The 17,257-nt window shown below is 40.1% G+C and overlaps 1 protein-coding gene across 3 annotated transcripts; it reads right to left on the bottom strand.

The window, feature by feature from the left end:
- Positions 1–544: 544 nt before the first annotated feature.
- znf821 (zinc finger protein 821) lies at positions 545–16,874 on the bottom strand. Of its 3 annotated transcripts, none has more exons than XM_008405354.3 (6): positions 16,768–16,874; positions 8,230–8,361; positions 7,984–8,102; positions 6,407–6,505; positions 5,144–5,310; positions 545–4,071 (listed from the first exon to the last, which is right to left on the bottom strand). In XM_008405354.3, exons 1-6 carry the CDS (start codon positions 16,769–16,771, stop codon positions 3,099–3,101), a joined length of 1,494 nt encoding a protein of 497 aa, XP_008403576.1. In that variant the 5' UTR covers positions 16,772–16,874; the 3' UTR covers positions 545–3,098. The 3 variants fall into 3 exon arrangements, with proteins under 3 accessions (XP_008403576.1, XP_008403575.1, XP_008403577.1); XM_008405353.3 differs by lacking the exon at positions 16,768–16,874 and adding an exon at positions 14,529–14,957; XM_008405355.3 differs by lacking the exon at positions 16,768–16,874 and having other exon boundaries at positions 7,984–8,122.
- Positions 16,875–17,257: the final 383 nt, after the last annotated feature.

The raw sequence follows: 17,257 nt of genomic DNA, 5'->3' as shown, positions 1-17,257 counted from the left end.
AAATAAATCTTGAAATATTTTACTTTATGTAATGAATCTCACTTCCTGAACTTACTGTGAAGAAATATTGTACTTTCACACAATATTATTTTTTTAGCTGTACTTGTATGACTCGAGCAGATTTTTTTCCTCTACTGGTTGAGATCAAACTAAAATGTTTCTCTATTACATGAGTTAAAAAAGTAAACCCTCCAGTAACATTGCAAAATTGTATGCTTTTAATTTATCAAGGCAAATGCGGGAGATCCTTTTCACATTACTGGTCCTTTATCTACAAAAGTGACTATTTAGTTAGTGTTTTTACCACTGAGCAGCAAAGAAATTGCTCCCTCCACCTACGCACACTTTCAATGTGACAAATTGGGCTTCCTTGGCAAAAAGTTAAATGAAGCATTAAATGAAACTATACTACCTAAAATAATAAATCAGAACACTTTTTTTTTTCCCAATTCAGATGAACTGATAATTTCTTCATTATGTAATGTAACAACTCGAGGATGTGCTGTTGAGTATGAGTGACTGCCTAAAGAAGGTAAACACTGGCTTCATATTAAACGTGATGTTTATTTCCACATTCTTTACCAGGTTTCATCATGGTCTGTACATCTTTTGAGTCAGTAACAGAGAGGACGGTGTCCCTGAAGGGCCATCCAATCAGAATACATGGATCTGACAACCAGGCATGTCGTTGCAGTTTAGCTCATTCATTTGGCCTTTTTCAGAGATACAGATTTTGTAAACATGGACCTTGAGAGAAAAATCCTGATAGCATTAATATCAAAAGGCCAACATTTTAATTTTTTTTAATTAAACCGTTTAAAAAAAATTAATAAAATAAAAAGCAGGCATAAACTAACAGAACACAGGCTCATACTGAACAACTCTAGTACTAGTGCAGTTTCAGGGACATGCAGTGTTAACCTAACCCAAAGTGAGCGAACTTTCGTCCTGCCGCTGGTTCACAGCAGACCGACGGCGTCGCCTCTTGAGAATACCCAGCATTCATAGGGTACCAAACCTGAAGCCTTCGCTTTCAGCAGACAACGCCACTACGGGATGGCAGTGAGATCTTGTTGCTGTAATGCGCTAAACTTTGAAAAAAAAAATAAAAACAAACAAACAAAAAAAACGATGTAACGTATTCTTCCCCAAACGTGATGCGATCAGTTTGTGAATCCATCTTGACGTTCTGGGCTTTGAGCCCTCTCACTGAGTTGAACTGCCTGAGAAAGCGGAGCTTCAGATTCTGAATTTCGGTTGAAACATTTTGAAGTTGCGTTCTGCATAGTTTCTTTGAAAAGTGAAATCGTTTTTTTTTTTTTTTTTTTTTGTCCTTCACAAACAATAAATCTGTTGCATAGAGGTTTGATGCACTCCTAGGAAAGCCAAAAAGTCCCGACCCAGATCCGCATCTCAAGCTTTCTTCAGGCGGGACGTCGCTCTCCTAGGAGGGACTCAAACAGAAACACTACTTGGAGAGACTGAAACTGCTCGTTTGGCGATGAAAGGTTTTGCATCTGGAGAAATCAGGAGGAGTGGAGGTAACCGTACAGCTGTAAACAACGGCCATGTGAAATATGAAACAGATTATACCAGCAAAATACGGCAAAACACCTTTACAGGAAAACAAAAGTATCATGTTGCATAAATATGTGCTGGAATGAGGATCAGTAATATAAAAACACATCCTGGAAATGAACAAGCCTCAGTGCTAACAAAGGGGTGGACTGCATCATACAGGTATATCTCAATAAGCTTGTTATTGAACAATTCATTTATGTCAAGAATTTAAGAATGAGTTATATCAAGAATTTATTTAAATTAATTTGGATAACTGAGACACAAAAGATTGTAGCAGTATTCTAGCACAATCATGGAAAATTGAGTGGAAGGAAAAAATGTGGGAGAAAAAAAAATCCATCTGTTATGAATCCAATTCTTGAATTAGATAACTGAGATAAATTAACATTCAAACGACATTTTATTTAGATAGACCTGTAAATGATTCTCACCTCTTAACATGACTTTTTTTTTTCTCTCTCCAGACTTGTGGATATATATGTAAAAAAAATATTTAAGTGGTAATAATAACATAAAATACTGCAGACTCACAACGAATGTGAAATGCTACAGAAATTGCACAAAGCAGGTTAAAATCAAGCATAACTTTCTGTACAACAATGGCATGTTTACCAATTAGCATAAAACGCAAACGCATCTTCGTAGACAGAATTCAAGTAATGCAACAAAATCTGAGGTCAACAGGTAACATGTTGGGTTTTTTTTTCCATGTAATGAGACCAAAATATATAAGAGGTAAATAATGTAATGTACAGTACAATAACAGCAGCAGAGACCAAGTTTTTAAAAAACAATAAATTACACACAGTGTTTAAAAAAAAAAAAGTTGAAAAATTAAGATAATGACAACGGGAATGCTTTTCAACACCGGGCATGCTCAATAGGGACAAACATTCACAAACGAATGCATGTGTCCTATTAAAAGTGCCATAAAGAGGAATATCAAAACTTAAAAGTGTGGGGAAACGACCTGCGTCTTCTGTAGTATTGTATAGTGTGTGTGTGTGTAGCTTTGGAAGCTGGGAGCTGGTAAGCCACAGGACAGAGAGCGACCGTCCACGGCGCCGGATGAGGTAGTAGTTTGGACATGAATGTTCCACGGCAGCAGCTAGAAAACAGAGAGAGGCGCAGCTACCGGAGTCTGAGTTACTGGGCTGGGAGGACCAGGGAGGGAGGGTCTGCAGCTACGGGGTCCACACTCCCCTCACTGAGGATCCATGTGCAAATGATTTTTTGTTTGTTTTTCAGTTGAAGCAAGAATAAACTGCTCCCACCAGAATGTACTGTTACCTCTGAGAGTCCACCGAAACACAGATAAATCTCTTTACAGCATGCTCTTAGAATAAGAAACATTCTCAACCCTGTTTCCAAGGTTTTTATAGACTGTAATAAATTAGAAATTGAAGAAGTTTGCATGAGTACAGAGGAATTCTGGGAATGGGGGACAGGAATGGTTCGCTGTGGTAATGGGAACCTGACGGCACAGGCTGGGAGGGGGGGTATAGGATCCCCAGGGATCATGGCAGCTTCATGAAGAGACCGTTATCTATGGAAGGAACCGGCATGGGACAGGGGAATTGAAAGAGACTCATGTCCGCTGTGAGAGCGGCCATCGCGGCGGGATCGTGCTCGATCTGTGTCCTGAGGGCGGGGTCAATCTTTTCCAGCCGCCGCTTGATCCGCTTGGCCTCCCTCTCGCGGATCAGCCGGGCCTGCCTCTTCTCCGGAGTCTCGTTGGCCCTCTTTAGCCGCATGGCCTCCCGGTCTCTCTGCAGCCGCCGCGCCCTCTGCTCCTCCGTCTCCTGCATCCTCTGCATGCGCTTGGCCTCGCGGTCCCGCAGCCGCCTCAGCTCCCTCTCCTCGTCCGTCTCGCAGGCGCGCTTGTTCTTCTTGGCGGTGCGTTCGCGCTCCAGACGCTGCAGGCGAGCCTCCAGGGGCTCGTTCTTGCGACGCAGGGCCCACTTGCGCATCGGAGACTGCGCCTCCACCAGCTGCTGGTAGGCCACGCAGCTGTTGCACACCAGCAGGACTCCGGCGGGGTAGACGGGCATCGGGCTCATGATGTCGGGAATGGGAGGTAGGGCCGAAGAGGAGGAGTTGAGGGCGTCGGGGATGGACGCGAGCGACGGACCTTCGGACAGGAGCCCGTCGGGCAGCGAAGGAAAGGCGGGCCCCTGATCGGGCCCCGAGCACGGCCCACAACCTGGGCTTAGCGCGTGGCACGGTCGTGGTCCTTGACACTGGGTTGGGATGTGGCTGGAGGCCTGGCAGGAGCGATGGGCCTGGCAGAGGGTGGATGTCGGATCGGGAGCCTGGCAGGGAGGCGGGCCCTGACAGGAACTGGGACTGGGACCCGCTCCGTGGCAGGAATGCGTGCTGGAGCCCGGGCTGCTCATAGGGCTGCTGGAGAGGGACTGGGACATGGAGCAGGAGTCCTGTCCGCCAGTGATGTCCAACCTGCTTGTGTCGAGGACGTCCTTTAGCTTTTCCCTGTAATAAGACAGAAGGTTAGCCGAAACAAGACCTCGACTTTAGATTTGATCTCTGAGACAATTCTTCAGCTACGTTCACATAGCAAGTCTTGATGATTTCAAGGATTTTTTTTTTTTTTGGCTCTTGTGGCCTTTTTTCCACAGAAGCTTGACAGAAAGTTGGATTATGAGAGGGCCACGCCCAATCTACGATGGTTTGCTGAGGTCTGATTTGTTTTGCGTGGTCGTTCACAGCTGACCTGCCTTATCCATGTGTTTTAAACATTTGTCTTCAACCATTTCTCAAAGGTTTCTTCACTGACTTGCAGGTTAAAAAACTGCTGCACTGTAACTGTTGATTTAATTTCTACTGCCTATTGTTCTGTTTTCATTATGCTTTGTGATGTTTTCATGGCAAAACGTCTCTGGGTCGTAAAGTTTGCAGATCCCTGACATACACAGATACACGACAGACTATCTGAAGAGAGTAGAACTGATTTTACAGAAAAGTCTGGTAGTTTTAAACTGCTCATATATTTTGTAACTTTTCTTTGTTGAGTTTTATCATTTATCCCTCCCTCTCTTTCCGCTGTGTATTCTGACCTTGACGCGGCTGCTTAAATGAAAAAAAAAAAAAACAAGAAGAAAAAAAAGCTAATGGCAGTTGCTAAGCAACGTGCAAGTTTATTTCCTATGGATCTGTCATTGCAGGACTAAATTTATTCATCCCTCATGTTATACAGTCTGGTTCATCTCTCACTGGACAACGAGTTCTTTATTTATTCTGATGTGCTCAGCTGGAGACACATCACCTAAACGTCATTCAGCTTTAGGAAACTTTTTGGCCTGCCATGTTTTATTTCTTCATCACATCCTTGCCTGGTAAGAATTTGACCATCAATAGGAATAGGAAGAGTAAAAATGCTGCTTTGGTATGCAGCTTATATATGAGTTATTTAAAAAAAATAAAATAAAAAAAAGTATGCTATTCTAGTAATAAAATCCCATCGCATTCAATACAACAGACATCAAGTTCCTTGCAAACTTGTGCATAAAAGAGCCGAGCAGCAGCAGCAGCAGCAGATCTGAACCTGTTAAAGTTGTTGGTGTCTGTGAAGCGTGCGCCACAGACGGCGCAGTTGGAGAGGCGGTCCTCAGAGTGGATGAGAAGATGCCGTCCAAGCGAGCCAGGAGAACTCAGGGCTCGCCCACACACTGGGCACACGTAGCTCTTGGTGTTGCTCATCATGCTTGTATGCTGGGGAAGACAGCGGAGAAAGATAAACATATAAACTTAACGTGATAAACTGTAAAAGGCAGTTGTTGTTTTGTTTTTGTTTTTATCTATTATAAATTTAGAAAGAGGACAGATGGATAAACTGTGTCACCATGGTTGGATTAAAGGAAGTCAATTGTGAAAGGAAGTAGTTTTTAAAACCATGTTTAACTCCACACTTGATGTTATAAACCTGTAGCGGATTGCTCCATGTCATATTTACTTACTGAGTGAAGGCGCTAAATCCTTATGAAGATTTCTAGGTTTCTTTAACCAACTGTGATTTCAATTGAGTCTGACATATAAAATCAAGGAAAAGATCATCATAGATATTAATCCATTAAATCATATGTTTTTAACATTTATCAGAATTTTTTTAATGGAAGAAGTTTTCATATAATTTTTTCGTGTTGCTCCTGCAAAGCTCCTCACTGTTTGTACTCATCAAACTTGTGTGCATCGTGTTCTTCATGAATGATTAATGTTGAAGACTAAATATAAATATCTTTGAGAATTAAAAAGAAAGAAGCGCATTGAAGTTTCTGCAACTGGTTGATGCGTTTATGCACTGACAAGGTAGAAATTAATAGATGTGAACCATTTAACAGTTCTTTCAGCTAACAAGATGGAGTTGATGTCTGGCAGAGTCATCTGTGTTTCTGTTATAACATAAAGCGTTATTACTATTTAACTACTATATGTTTACTTTAATGTAGATGTAGCTGTGCTCACATGCAGAAGTATTTTGACCTTTGTCACTTCAAATTAAAACTTAATTAGTGTAACATAAACAACTGGATTACAGGAGAATTTGAATACATATTTGTACTCACCAAAAAAAAAACGCTACAGTTTTAGAATTTGCTCTGCATTTTTCTCGGCACGACACGGACCTGTATCACATTTACCGCCTCTAACGAGCTGTTTTTGTTCAAGCAGACTCTAAAATGTTGGACGGCGCGGCTGCTAATTGACTAGCACGCACTAATTGAGACAAAAAAAATGCAAGATGCTGCAACAGTTTCCTAAGTCGTCCGTGTTTTTATAGCTGGAAAAAACAATAAAACGCGGTTCTCACCTGGTAGACATGTGAAATGAGTCTCTCAGGGCTGCTGAAATCCAGCGTGCACAGAGGACAGACAAAGTTGTTGCTGTGGTCAGCCCCCTCGTCACTCTCCTGAGGAAAATAAAAGCACATTTTTTTAGAGTAGATTTATTCACGCACAACTGTACGGTGGGGGTGGGCGGTAAAAGTAAATCTACATAAAAAAAAAAAAAAACGCATGTGCTTCGGGTGTGCGATGAAGCTCACCCCTTTAATGATTTAAGCGAAGGCATTGTATCAAGCTTAACGTCAGCCTGCGTGGAAGCTATTTCTAACTGTAAGTGTAGGACGATGTGCTGAGTGTATGACTGTGCAAAAGTCAGTGAGTCATCATCGGTCACATGACGCTGTCACAGATGTTACTCATGCACAAGTTGAAATGTAGAGCACTTGGAAACAGAAGGTACCTCCACAGAGCATATTGGGAGAAAGCAGAGCTTTCACACCTTGAACTGCTCAAAAAAAAGAAAAAGTCTGCCAACAAATAAGCTTATTTGATCCATGTAATTCTGGTGCATTTTGAGTGCCATTTTATAGCAGAATCAAAATGAGGTTAAAATCCAGTTAATGCTTTGTGTAAGAGAACCACAACAAAGCGTAAGGTGTTGGGTTTCCACTTGTTTAACAAGTGATCGGTATGGTGGTCGGTCATCTGTAGGGTCTAAGATTGAGCATTTTACAAACAATTGCGCAATGGGAAATAAAGAATGAATATGTGGAAAAGCACCTCGTGTCCACAGTTAAGTACAGTGGAGGATCCGTAATGCTGTGGGTTTGTTTCTTGTCTGAAAGCTGTGAAACTCATGTTAGAGTGCATTTAAATCAGAATCCAGTGGCCTCTTTCACAAAAATAATGATCCAACATCTACGGCCTAATTAACACAGAAATAGGCCATCAAATACGAAATGAACCTTCTTCCATAACCGTATGACCTCTGCACCTGAATCCAAGAGTTGTGCAACATATATAATGATATAATACTTGAAGTTTCGCTGGCTAATTTATTACTAGAGTCATGAGTTCACTAGAAGATAAACTAATAGAGGACGCAGGACTTTGGATGACCAAGGAGTGGATGAGGATCCAACTGTCTGTAGTTTTTTTTTTTTAATTGTGTGAGTTTATGCTATAGGAGAAAAGAAAAATGATTTGATCAAAGAGCTTTCATTAATCTTTTCTAGTGTGCAAATATATATATATATGTGTGTGTGTGTGTGTGTGTAGGTGTGTGTGTGTGTGTGTGTGTGTGTGTGTGTGTGTGTGTGTGTGTATATTGATAAAAAAAACACTAATACATAAAAGAAAAGCTTCACCTGTCAGGTTTAAGACTTTCACAGATTCTTAAACGACATCCTTCAAACCAAACACCTCAAAATGACGGAGGTGTTCCAGACGGAGTCGCTGGGTAGACTTCATCATCCTCTGAGCTCTGTCAGGTTTGGTTTGAATGCTCCCCCGCCCTCCAACATGTGGCCAAACCCAAAATGAGGAATAATCCATAACAAAACGGTCACGACAAAAGAGGCCGGCTACCATGCAGCCGACTCACCACTTTGACGCCCGCTCCTTGAAGGCGGCACTGCGCTCTGTTGGCAGTCATGTGGTCGTCAGCAGAGGCGTTGGAGGACGAGTCTTCGCCGTGGTTGTCAGGGTCGCTATCGCTGTCTTCTATGGAGGCAAACACAGCCCTATCAATACAGACAGACAACAGAGCACAGAGCAGGGCTTATTTTCACTCACGCCCCTCAGTCCGAGGACGTTCCCGCAGAGTCCGCCGGGCCCCTCCGGCCCGTACCTGTAAGGCTATCCTGTCCTTGGACTTCCTGCGAGTTGTTGTTGCAGCATTCGCCGTCCTCGGTGAATTCGTCCCTGCCGTCCATGTTAATGGTGTGCTGGAGTCCCGATAAGCCCAAAGTGTGAAATGGCCCTGGGAAATCAGAACAGCAGAAATTTGGTGAGGTTCAAGTATGCAAACTGTGATGCTCAGATTTTCTGGTAACTGTTCTCTTGTAGATTTCTGCTATTTTCCCATAGATAATAAAAGCTGAACTTAATTTTTTTGTAGTTGCCTTTATTTGAAAGTAGTTTGACAGGAAAGAGATGTGGCAAATGTCACCAGGGTGGGAATCAAACCTGCGACCGTCGGCACAAGGACCAAGGCCTCAATACGTGGGTTGTGCTTTGCCCCTGCGCCACCACAGCTCCCAAACTGAACTTAATTTTTACTTTATTATGCAGGTGAGACCAAGACATGCAGTAGAAAAATGGACACCATTTTCTAATTTGCAGGTTTTTACTAATTTGTATTGCTTAAATTTTTAAACAAAGTCTCTCGATCACAGTTCAGTATTTTGAAGGTCAGTTTTAGTGAGCTCACTAAAAACCATACAATTAGAGACCAGGTGTATGTGCACACTGATGTCACTGCAAAGATTATAATGACATAACCTCAACAGACTTTTACAACCAAAACAACTCATAAAACCCACATTTACAGAGCTTTTATCAGTAGACGGTAAAAGCCTGTTTTCTACCTTCAAACTGTTGGAAACAGGAGTATTTTTTTTTTCAGAAAAGCAAAAAAAGCAACCCACACAATAAAGAATAAACCTTTACCGTACAATATAAGGGCTCCTAAACATACCTAGGATTATAATGCTGTCTTTGAGTTTTTGTAACAAGATGAAAACCTATAAATGAACTTGTGCATGGAGAGTTTAACAAAGAGTTAAATGGTTAAGACAAGACTAATCATTACAAGCCCAGTTGAGATTCTTAAACATTTTGCAGACTTTTTTGGTTGAAAATAATCATTTTAGTAGGAAAAGTAACATTTTCTGCTAAAATGTAACAAATTTATTTTTGTTATCTGACTGTAGATAGGATTTTGACTTGGTGGTAGATTCAGTCTTTGAATGTACGAATTAGATTTTATTGTATATCAGTCATAAGCTTTTTATTGTAATGTCTGAACTGCCTTCAGTGCTTCGTCACCTTTTCACATTAATTTTAATGAAAGTGTTCAACCATAGACTGTTGTTTTGTGATGCCACCTCTATAATGCAAGTTTTCTTTATTAATTAATTTACCTATTGCCCTCCAGACATAAAGGACAGTACAATGCAGAAAAAGTTGAATTATAATTTGCATAACTCAAGTAAAAAGATTTACAATATAATATTTACATAAAAGATTGATAAAAGCAGAATATTTTCAACAGGTCCACAGAGTCAGCGAATTAAAGCCTTTCCACAGCTTTGGAGCCACAGAGACTTGTGGCTGCTGCGTTGTGAATGGTTTGGAGGCGAGAAACTGGTGATCTGTCCAGACCAGTAAACAAGGCATCACAGTAAACCAGGCATGAGATGGAGATAGTTGTCTCCAGATCTGCAGGGTAGACCAGATGTTTGACTTCTGAAATGTTTCTTGAATGGCATGAACAGGAACAAGAAGTAGATTAAACATCTAAGTCAATAAAATATCTCGTAAGCCGAACCTGGCTGCTAAACAAAAGACTCTCTGGTCTGGCTTACAATGTGATTCAGGAAAAGTTATGAGCAGGAAATTGCAATACTGAATATCTGGAGGAGCTTAAAAGAGAAATATAACTGAGATTAGTCATGTAGATGTGAAGAATTATAAAAATTCAGAGTAATCCCAGTAAATGGAAGTAAGTAAAAACAAAATATCAATGTACCCAACACTGACCCGTGAGGTACGCCACAAAACAAATCTGTCCTCATGAAGGATATCCTATTAAGACAGATAAGAATAAAAAACAATCTATGCAGAGACAGAGATGACAAGCAAAACTTTCAGTTGATTTAGTAAAATGTTTCAGAATAACATAATTTGGATTCAGAACATTTCCCTATGGGAGTAACTAACAACTATTTCTATTTAACAAGAGGCCGACTTTAATAAAACATTGCACAGCAGTAAAAAATAAGATGTTCAACTGTTTTTTAATTGACTCAAGATGTAGAGAAATGTCTTGTTAGTTTAAAAGTGTAAACACTATATGAAGTCGGCGAGGTGAAGCCACTCGTATTTATGCATCAACACCAAGTTCATTAACATCCCAACCCCCACTGTTCTTACACACCAATGCATACTGGCTGCTCCTACAGCAATGCTGCAGTCCCTCAGGAGCAGCAACCTCTCTTCCTGCTTTCTGCCGAGCTACAAACTGTGTTTCTCCACGTCTCTCTCCACACCACCCACACGCCGAACAGCCTGGCTCGCCCTCTGTCTTCCCTGCTTAAATGTAGCGAGTACTTCCATATCCATACCATCGCCTCCGAGGGGGGTGGAAGCAGCTCTGCAATGGCAGCCCATATGTCTCCGCTCTGTGGAAGTACTTTTGGTTGCGAGGTTTGGTAAAACTCCTCCTCCACTTTTTCTATTCTTACACTTGACCCCGCGAAAGCTGAATTTGACTCCCAGCATTTGCCTCATTAGAGGTGTTGGCGGGAGTTCCTCTTGTACTCTGAAATAAGACGGGATTTTACTTTGGTGTGCAGTAACTCGGGTCAGAGATGGGAGAGATAGGCTCCGGACTTTGGCTACCCGACGCTGACAGAACCACGCCCCTCATCACAGTCCATTACCAGCACTTTCCCTCTGTCTGTCCAAACGCGAATCTTCAGGTTATTTTTCTGTCATCTGGCTTCGTTTACTTGGCGTGCGGATGCAGTTTGGGCCCTTCCCCAAAACGAGCCCGAGCTTTCATTAGAAGTGGCACAGTGGGTCCGGGTATTGAACTACTACAGCGAGCTGGCTTCTCGGCACATGGCCAATGATTGATGTGTGAGAAATACCCATCCCCCCTCCCACCCCATTGCCAGAACTCTGTCTGTACATCTGTCTCTCCTTGCTCCCTCCCTCCCCCAGTCTCTGTGCCACTGTGATGTTATCTCCGAGTCTGTGTGTCTGTAGGCAGGAGGTGACGCAGTGTCTGACTGAATCCAGACAAAGAGACAAACTCATCAGTCAACAGACACACAGAAGAGAGAGAGAAAGGGGAGTGGGTGGTGGTGGCGGCAGTGGTGGGGGGTCAGGGTGGTGGAGGGCTAGCGTGCTAAACAAAACAGACAAAAGACAGAATGCCAAAACTCTACTCAAACACCAAGCAATGGGGGTCTTTTTTTTTTTTTTTAACTCAAAAACCCTTCCTTTAGCTTTCCAGCCGCCGTCCCCTCGAAAACACACACACGATGTCGCACAAGCCAGTGTCTGAATGTGCAGGAAGTGCTGGGGCCCTGTCTTCCATCCACATGCAGACAGGAGGGGAACAAGGATGCTGGGCCAGACATCTGATCAGTTCTCATCTGCTGACCCAATATCACACAAAAGATGAAGTGATAAAACCCTTCTAATGAAGAGGACTGCTGTCTGGCTGCTTAGGCGCATGAAGTAAAGGTGAAATGTCGCTCATTAACATAAGAAAAAACAAGCACATACAAGGAATTAAGTATTAATAATTAAACATTAAAGACTGCATTCCCATACAGACTGCAGAAGTTTTTTTTTTCACCTGTTGGAGGGAAGTTTTTCTGTTTGTATTCAGCATTTTTTTTTCTTGCACAAAATTTTTTTATTTTACTACATTGCGATTGCAAATTTCAGGATTTTACAATCCGTCACTTCTTATTTCTACCTTATTGTTGTTTCCAATGTGTTTATCCATGACTATTACTCTACTGTTGTTACACTGAAATGTTCCTACTAAAAAGGGAAATATAGGGCTAATCTTATCTAGTGAAAAACAAGTTCAAATACTTCACAGAACTTTAGAATATTAAAAAATGATCAGAGTTGAAATAATGTATCATGTTAAGCATTAAACAACAACATCTTCATATTTAACAGTAAACAAACTAAAAGACTTAATTCAGTTAATTTCACTGCAGTTTTTCTGGATTGTAATGATCATCAGATTAAAAAACAAAGACATCTGCATGCAACATACTCTTGAATCGTACCGTGGAACTCCCTTTGTGTGTGTGTGTGTGTGTGTGTGTGTGTGCGCGCAAGCATATACATAAAAACATGTGTGTGTGTGTGTCTGTCTCCTTGCTGTCTAGTCTGTCAGTCAGTCTGACTGCGTTAACCTCTCAGCTCTGGGCAGCTCTCTGCAGGCCATTTAGACTTCACAGGAAAAGACAGGTGAAGCAACCAAACCACAGGAGGGCTGAACTACAAAACTCACCGCATCTGAAGTCTGTCGATGACAAAGGAGATTATAGTTAAATGTATTCAAACAGAACATAGAAAGTTCCCTCTTCGACTTGTTTTTGGTCATCTTTTCGGATTCTAGCTCCGATTCTGGCGTTCAGTAACAATATATTGACTGTTGAGCTTTTCAGGGATTACTGTAGGTGCAAAAGTAAGATGCATTTCTACAGTTTAACCAAACTATATTTAGAAAGGTGAGCTGTGCAGGTCCTGACTTCAGTAGATTACACAGGGCAATCTTCTTCTTCTTTGGTGGGAGCAACTTCTTTAAGATATCTGCAGGCGGACCAACCAGGAGATCCTGGCTGGAGGACAGAAGTAATGGATATACAAGGACACCAACTGGATGTCAACACAAACCAACTGGATGTCAACCAAATTCTTGATATTTTACTCACTAATTGACATTTTCTTTTTAAAAATCCCATCACTACGCTTTAAAATTTAAAACAGACCCAAAAGCTACTCCAAGTCATATTTCTGTACAGACTGTAGCTTCTGTCTTGTTAATACTCCTAAATTACAAAGGGAAAATACAAAGATTTCTATTTATGTGGAACAGATTAGTAAAAACACTGCTCCAAAGTTTCATGACGAATATTTTGATGAACATAAGTACTCTTGACTCCTCTCTTTTCTTAAATCTCACAATATCACCAGGAATCTTCCTAAGATTTAAGATCTCGATCAATAGGATCTATATCAGGTGTGCACGTCCCTACAGGAGGCTGAATACATCACTGGCAAGCAGTTACAATGCATGTTCCTGAAATCTTATAGCCTATAAAATATTGCACTGAAGCAGTCGTTTGAATTTGTTATATTGACACAAACACTGCGATGAGGACTGTGACTGAATATATCGTGCAGCTTCAGCGTCTAACAGAGATTGTGTGCAAAGAGAGTGACATTTTGTAGAAATGTAATAAACACAAACAGCTGAGGCTTTGCTTGGCACCCTGCGTGATTTGTGTTGCTTTCCAGTCATTTTTATTCTAATTTGAATGGTTTAGATGAAAACAAAAAATGCATGCGCCCTGGCAGGGTAAAAGCTCAAACAGGGGTTACACATATTCGCATTTTTATTATGTGTCGGCTTTTAAAAGCAGTGCTTCTGTTAAAGTATAAAATAATCCTGCTACACTAACAAAAAATAAATAAAATAAAAAAAGAACTGAAGGGGAAGCCACCTGTAGGAAAGCATGCTCAGCTCAAGTTTCCTTTATGTTATGGCTCTGATTGCTCCTGGGTATTAAACTCAGCAGTTATTACATTATGACTAACAAAAACAGTTGCACATGTTAAACATGGAAAAGAACTGAAACAGTTTTGGTAACCTGGTGTGTTTTTAATCAATAAACGGAAATAATGATAAAAATGATAAGAAGAGATCAGAGAATATCAAAGTGTGATTACCATCATTCCTTATGTGCATTTGGGCTATGCTATTTAGAAATAAACATACTTTAATCGAGGAACTTAAATACTTTCCATGTATGTTTTTGCATATTACGCATTTAATTTTGACTATTGAGTTTTCACGTTCAATTTGGCACAACTTTAGATTTCATATATGACATTAGACTTGATTATGTATTCTTTAGATCATTGCGAAGTAATGTAGAGTAGACAGTACATCCAATAATTAGGCCGCCAACTCAAACATTTATAAGCTGTGCCATATTTAAATGGCAGCAAATTGTAAAATGACTTTTTTAATGAACTGACTGCGATCATACAGTATAAACAAAGGCAAGTGAAACACTTCACGCAGGAATGATAGTTTAGTCAGAGAGGATCAGACTATGTGAAAAAGAAACTCTGGAAACAGTAAAATGGAAAACCTGCGATACCTACAGTCAACTTTGAAGGGGTTGGTCTGTTTTCGTCTGGACATAGTATCACCCTCTCACCGGAGAGGGGTTAAAGGTCTCCCCGAACCACTTAAGGTTCCTCCTGCAGTCCAGGTGAACTCCGAACCGAGCCGATGGACCCAATTACCGGACAAACTCTCTCCAAATCATCCGCTCCATCGGAAGAAACGTAAGCGCTAACGGAGGTGTAAACAAGGAGAAATCCAATTGTGTGTCACATTCTTCCAGATTTAGTTTGAAAAATGTTCCCTTCCAGGTGCTGAAAGGGGTTTAAAATGATGTCCAAGCCCGACGACAGACAGACAGACGGACGGCGAGCCGACCCGAGCCGCTCCGATCCAGAGCCGCTGGCAGCTCGTAGGAGCGAAGCGCGAGCTCAGCTGATCCCGTATGTAAAATATCTGAACGCGCGCCGAACTGCATCACGGGACGTGTAGTCAGGACGGGCAAAGAGAAAGGAGGACAAACGTTGGTGTGTAGAGAAACATTAAGACAGTATTTTCAAACCCTATTCAAATGATTCATATGAAATATTCAACATAAAAGTAACAATATATTGTTTTCATGACTTTTTATTTTTGCGGTTTTATAACGTAAAGCACTTTGAACTGCCTTGTTTCTGAAATGTGCTATACAAGCATTGATTGAATTACTGTAGAGAGTAAATCACAAATAAAATCAATATTATGTAATTATACAAGCATTATTACCCATGTTGTATTTATTGATTCAATTAAAATTCCTATTTTCTTTAAATACAATTTCAAAAATGGTCAAGAAGTAATGATGGCACAATTTTCTTGAATCATGTTTAATCAGTAAACATGACCAAAGATGACATTGTCACTTGACGACAAAATAACACACGCACACTAGTTTATGGATTCACACTAGGCAGACATCAGATGCATTCTGTCAAAGACTTGAATAAATAAAATAAATAACTGAGTCAATAATTAACATTTGAATAAGAAAACATATTTTCTGTGCTATAGAAAAAAAATACTAATTTTATAATTTCCCAATCTTAATACATAAATTAATTTATAATTAATAAGGTATGCAGGAAAACATGATAGCTCTCCCTAGTGGACAAAATACGGAGTTTACACAGCGAATCATATCTTGCAATATATATATATATATATATATATATATATATATATATATATATATATATATATATATATATATATATATAGACTCTTTTTACAATGCAGTTTCTTTTTATTCTCTTTTATTATTTTTTTTAACCATTACTAGTAGTTTTCAGCATTACATTTTTATTTAAGCCCCATCATCCTAATGGATTATTTGTAAACACTCAGAGAGATTGACCCCCCCTAATTAATGCTTGACTCCATTCAAATTATAAACCACCAGAAGGGTTGTGAGTCAAAAATTATATTGTTATAGTAATTAGTGGTTATTACTATGGTTCCAAAAACATTTAAAATGTAAGTTTTGGTCTTACAGAGCAACGTTTTCTGGACTTCTTAGAGGGAACGCTTTTACGTTGGTATGTTAAACTCTAAAAATGTGACCTTAGAGACGTGGACACGTGAAAACTCAAGTACAAAACATTAATTCATCATCCATTAATTGCAGACCTGACTGGGTAAAATAAAGAACGACCGTCATTTGCATATATACCAAAGCTTTTACAAAAAAAGAGCTTCCAATATTATTCTGTTTAAAAACACTGATTGTATCTTTACATTTGATCTACAATTGCTAAAATACTGACTAAATATTCACAGTCCATGAAGCCAGAAGGACAATTTCCTGGATAGCTCAGTAACAACACTGGGTGGTGCTACACACCAATGTCACAGCAGCGCATGTAGTCGTCATCACTGAATGCCACGAGTAAACTGACCGCAGCACGACACTGACACGGTTAAAAATTTACTCATCCGCAAGGTTAGGCCAAAATATGCCATCTCAACAAAATAAGCACACCACACCATGAAATGCATGAATTTCCTTACAAGCAATAGCTGAAACGTTTCCACTCATAGCTTACAGTGACGTCAAATCCAAACCAAAAGCAAATCGACGACAGAAAGCTGGCTAACAAGCCGAATGTTAGCCCTTTATATCAATGCAACAACGATGGAACCTATGAGGCTCACAGAGCACAAAGTAAATAAGAAAAATATTCTAGGAATAACAACCCAGACGCATTTATCATGGCAATAAATAAAAAACGGAACTATTACCCATGGCGTCCAGTAAACACTGGCATATCAGGTGAGAGTCTCGCTCAGAGGCAGATTGTGATGGGCTCCTCTGGTCCAAGCTAACGTTACTGTATGCTTTAACTTGGGATGAGCGTTCAGTATGGCAAGCAGTTATAGCACTTAATGAAAACATATTCACAGTGTCAATACTGTGAATAAAATGAAGAATTGAATCTTCTTCATTTTATTCATTGATAATCTTCTTTTAAATGAAGATTATCATGTTTTCTAAAATGATATTCCTAAAGTTAGAAAAGGGATTTTTTTAAAAAAGGCTCATGGAACCATTTTAACATGTATTGCTTTGCAACGGATATTTAATTAATAAATCTTGTCAGCTGCATTTTTTATGCCTTTTTGGCATCAAGTCAACATCATAATATGTAAAATAGAATATGAAATTTCTTTAATCACTTACATAAAAAAGCTTAAAAATATAAGCATCTATCTATCTATCTATCTATCTATC

The sequence above is a fragment of the Poecilia reticulata genome, chromosome 3, assembly GCF_904066995.2.
Source record: "Poecilia reticulata chromosome 3, P_reticulata-male-v2, whole genome shotgun sequence".
Taxonomy (NCBI): domain Eukaryota; kingdom Metazoa; phylum Chordata; class Actinopteri; order Cyprinodontiformes; family Poeciliidae; genus Poecilia; species Poecilia reticulata.
Note: the sequence above shows the minus strand (reverse complement) of the source record. Positions and strands in the feature narration are given on the sequence as shown.

Excerpts from the sequence above, each read along its gene's own strand:
- znf821 (XM_008405353.3), bottom strand. The coding sequence starts at position 14,568 with ATGTCCAGACGAAAACAGACCAACCCCTTCAAAGTTGACT. Across the intron at positions 8,103-8,229 it reads AGGACAGGATAGCCTTACAG|AAGACAGCGATAGCGACCCT; the intron begins GTACGGGCCGGA and ends TTGCCTCCATAG. Across the intron at positions 5,311-6,406 it reads TCATTTCACATGTCTACCAG|CATACAAGCATGATGAGCAA; the intron begins GTGAGAACCGCG and ends TGTCTTCCCCAG.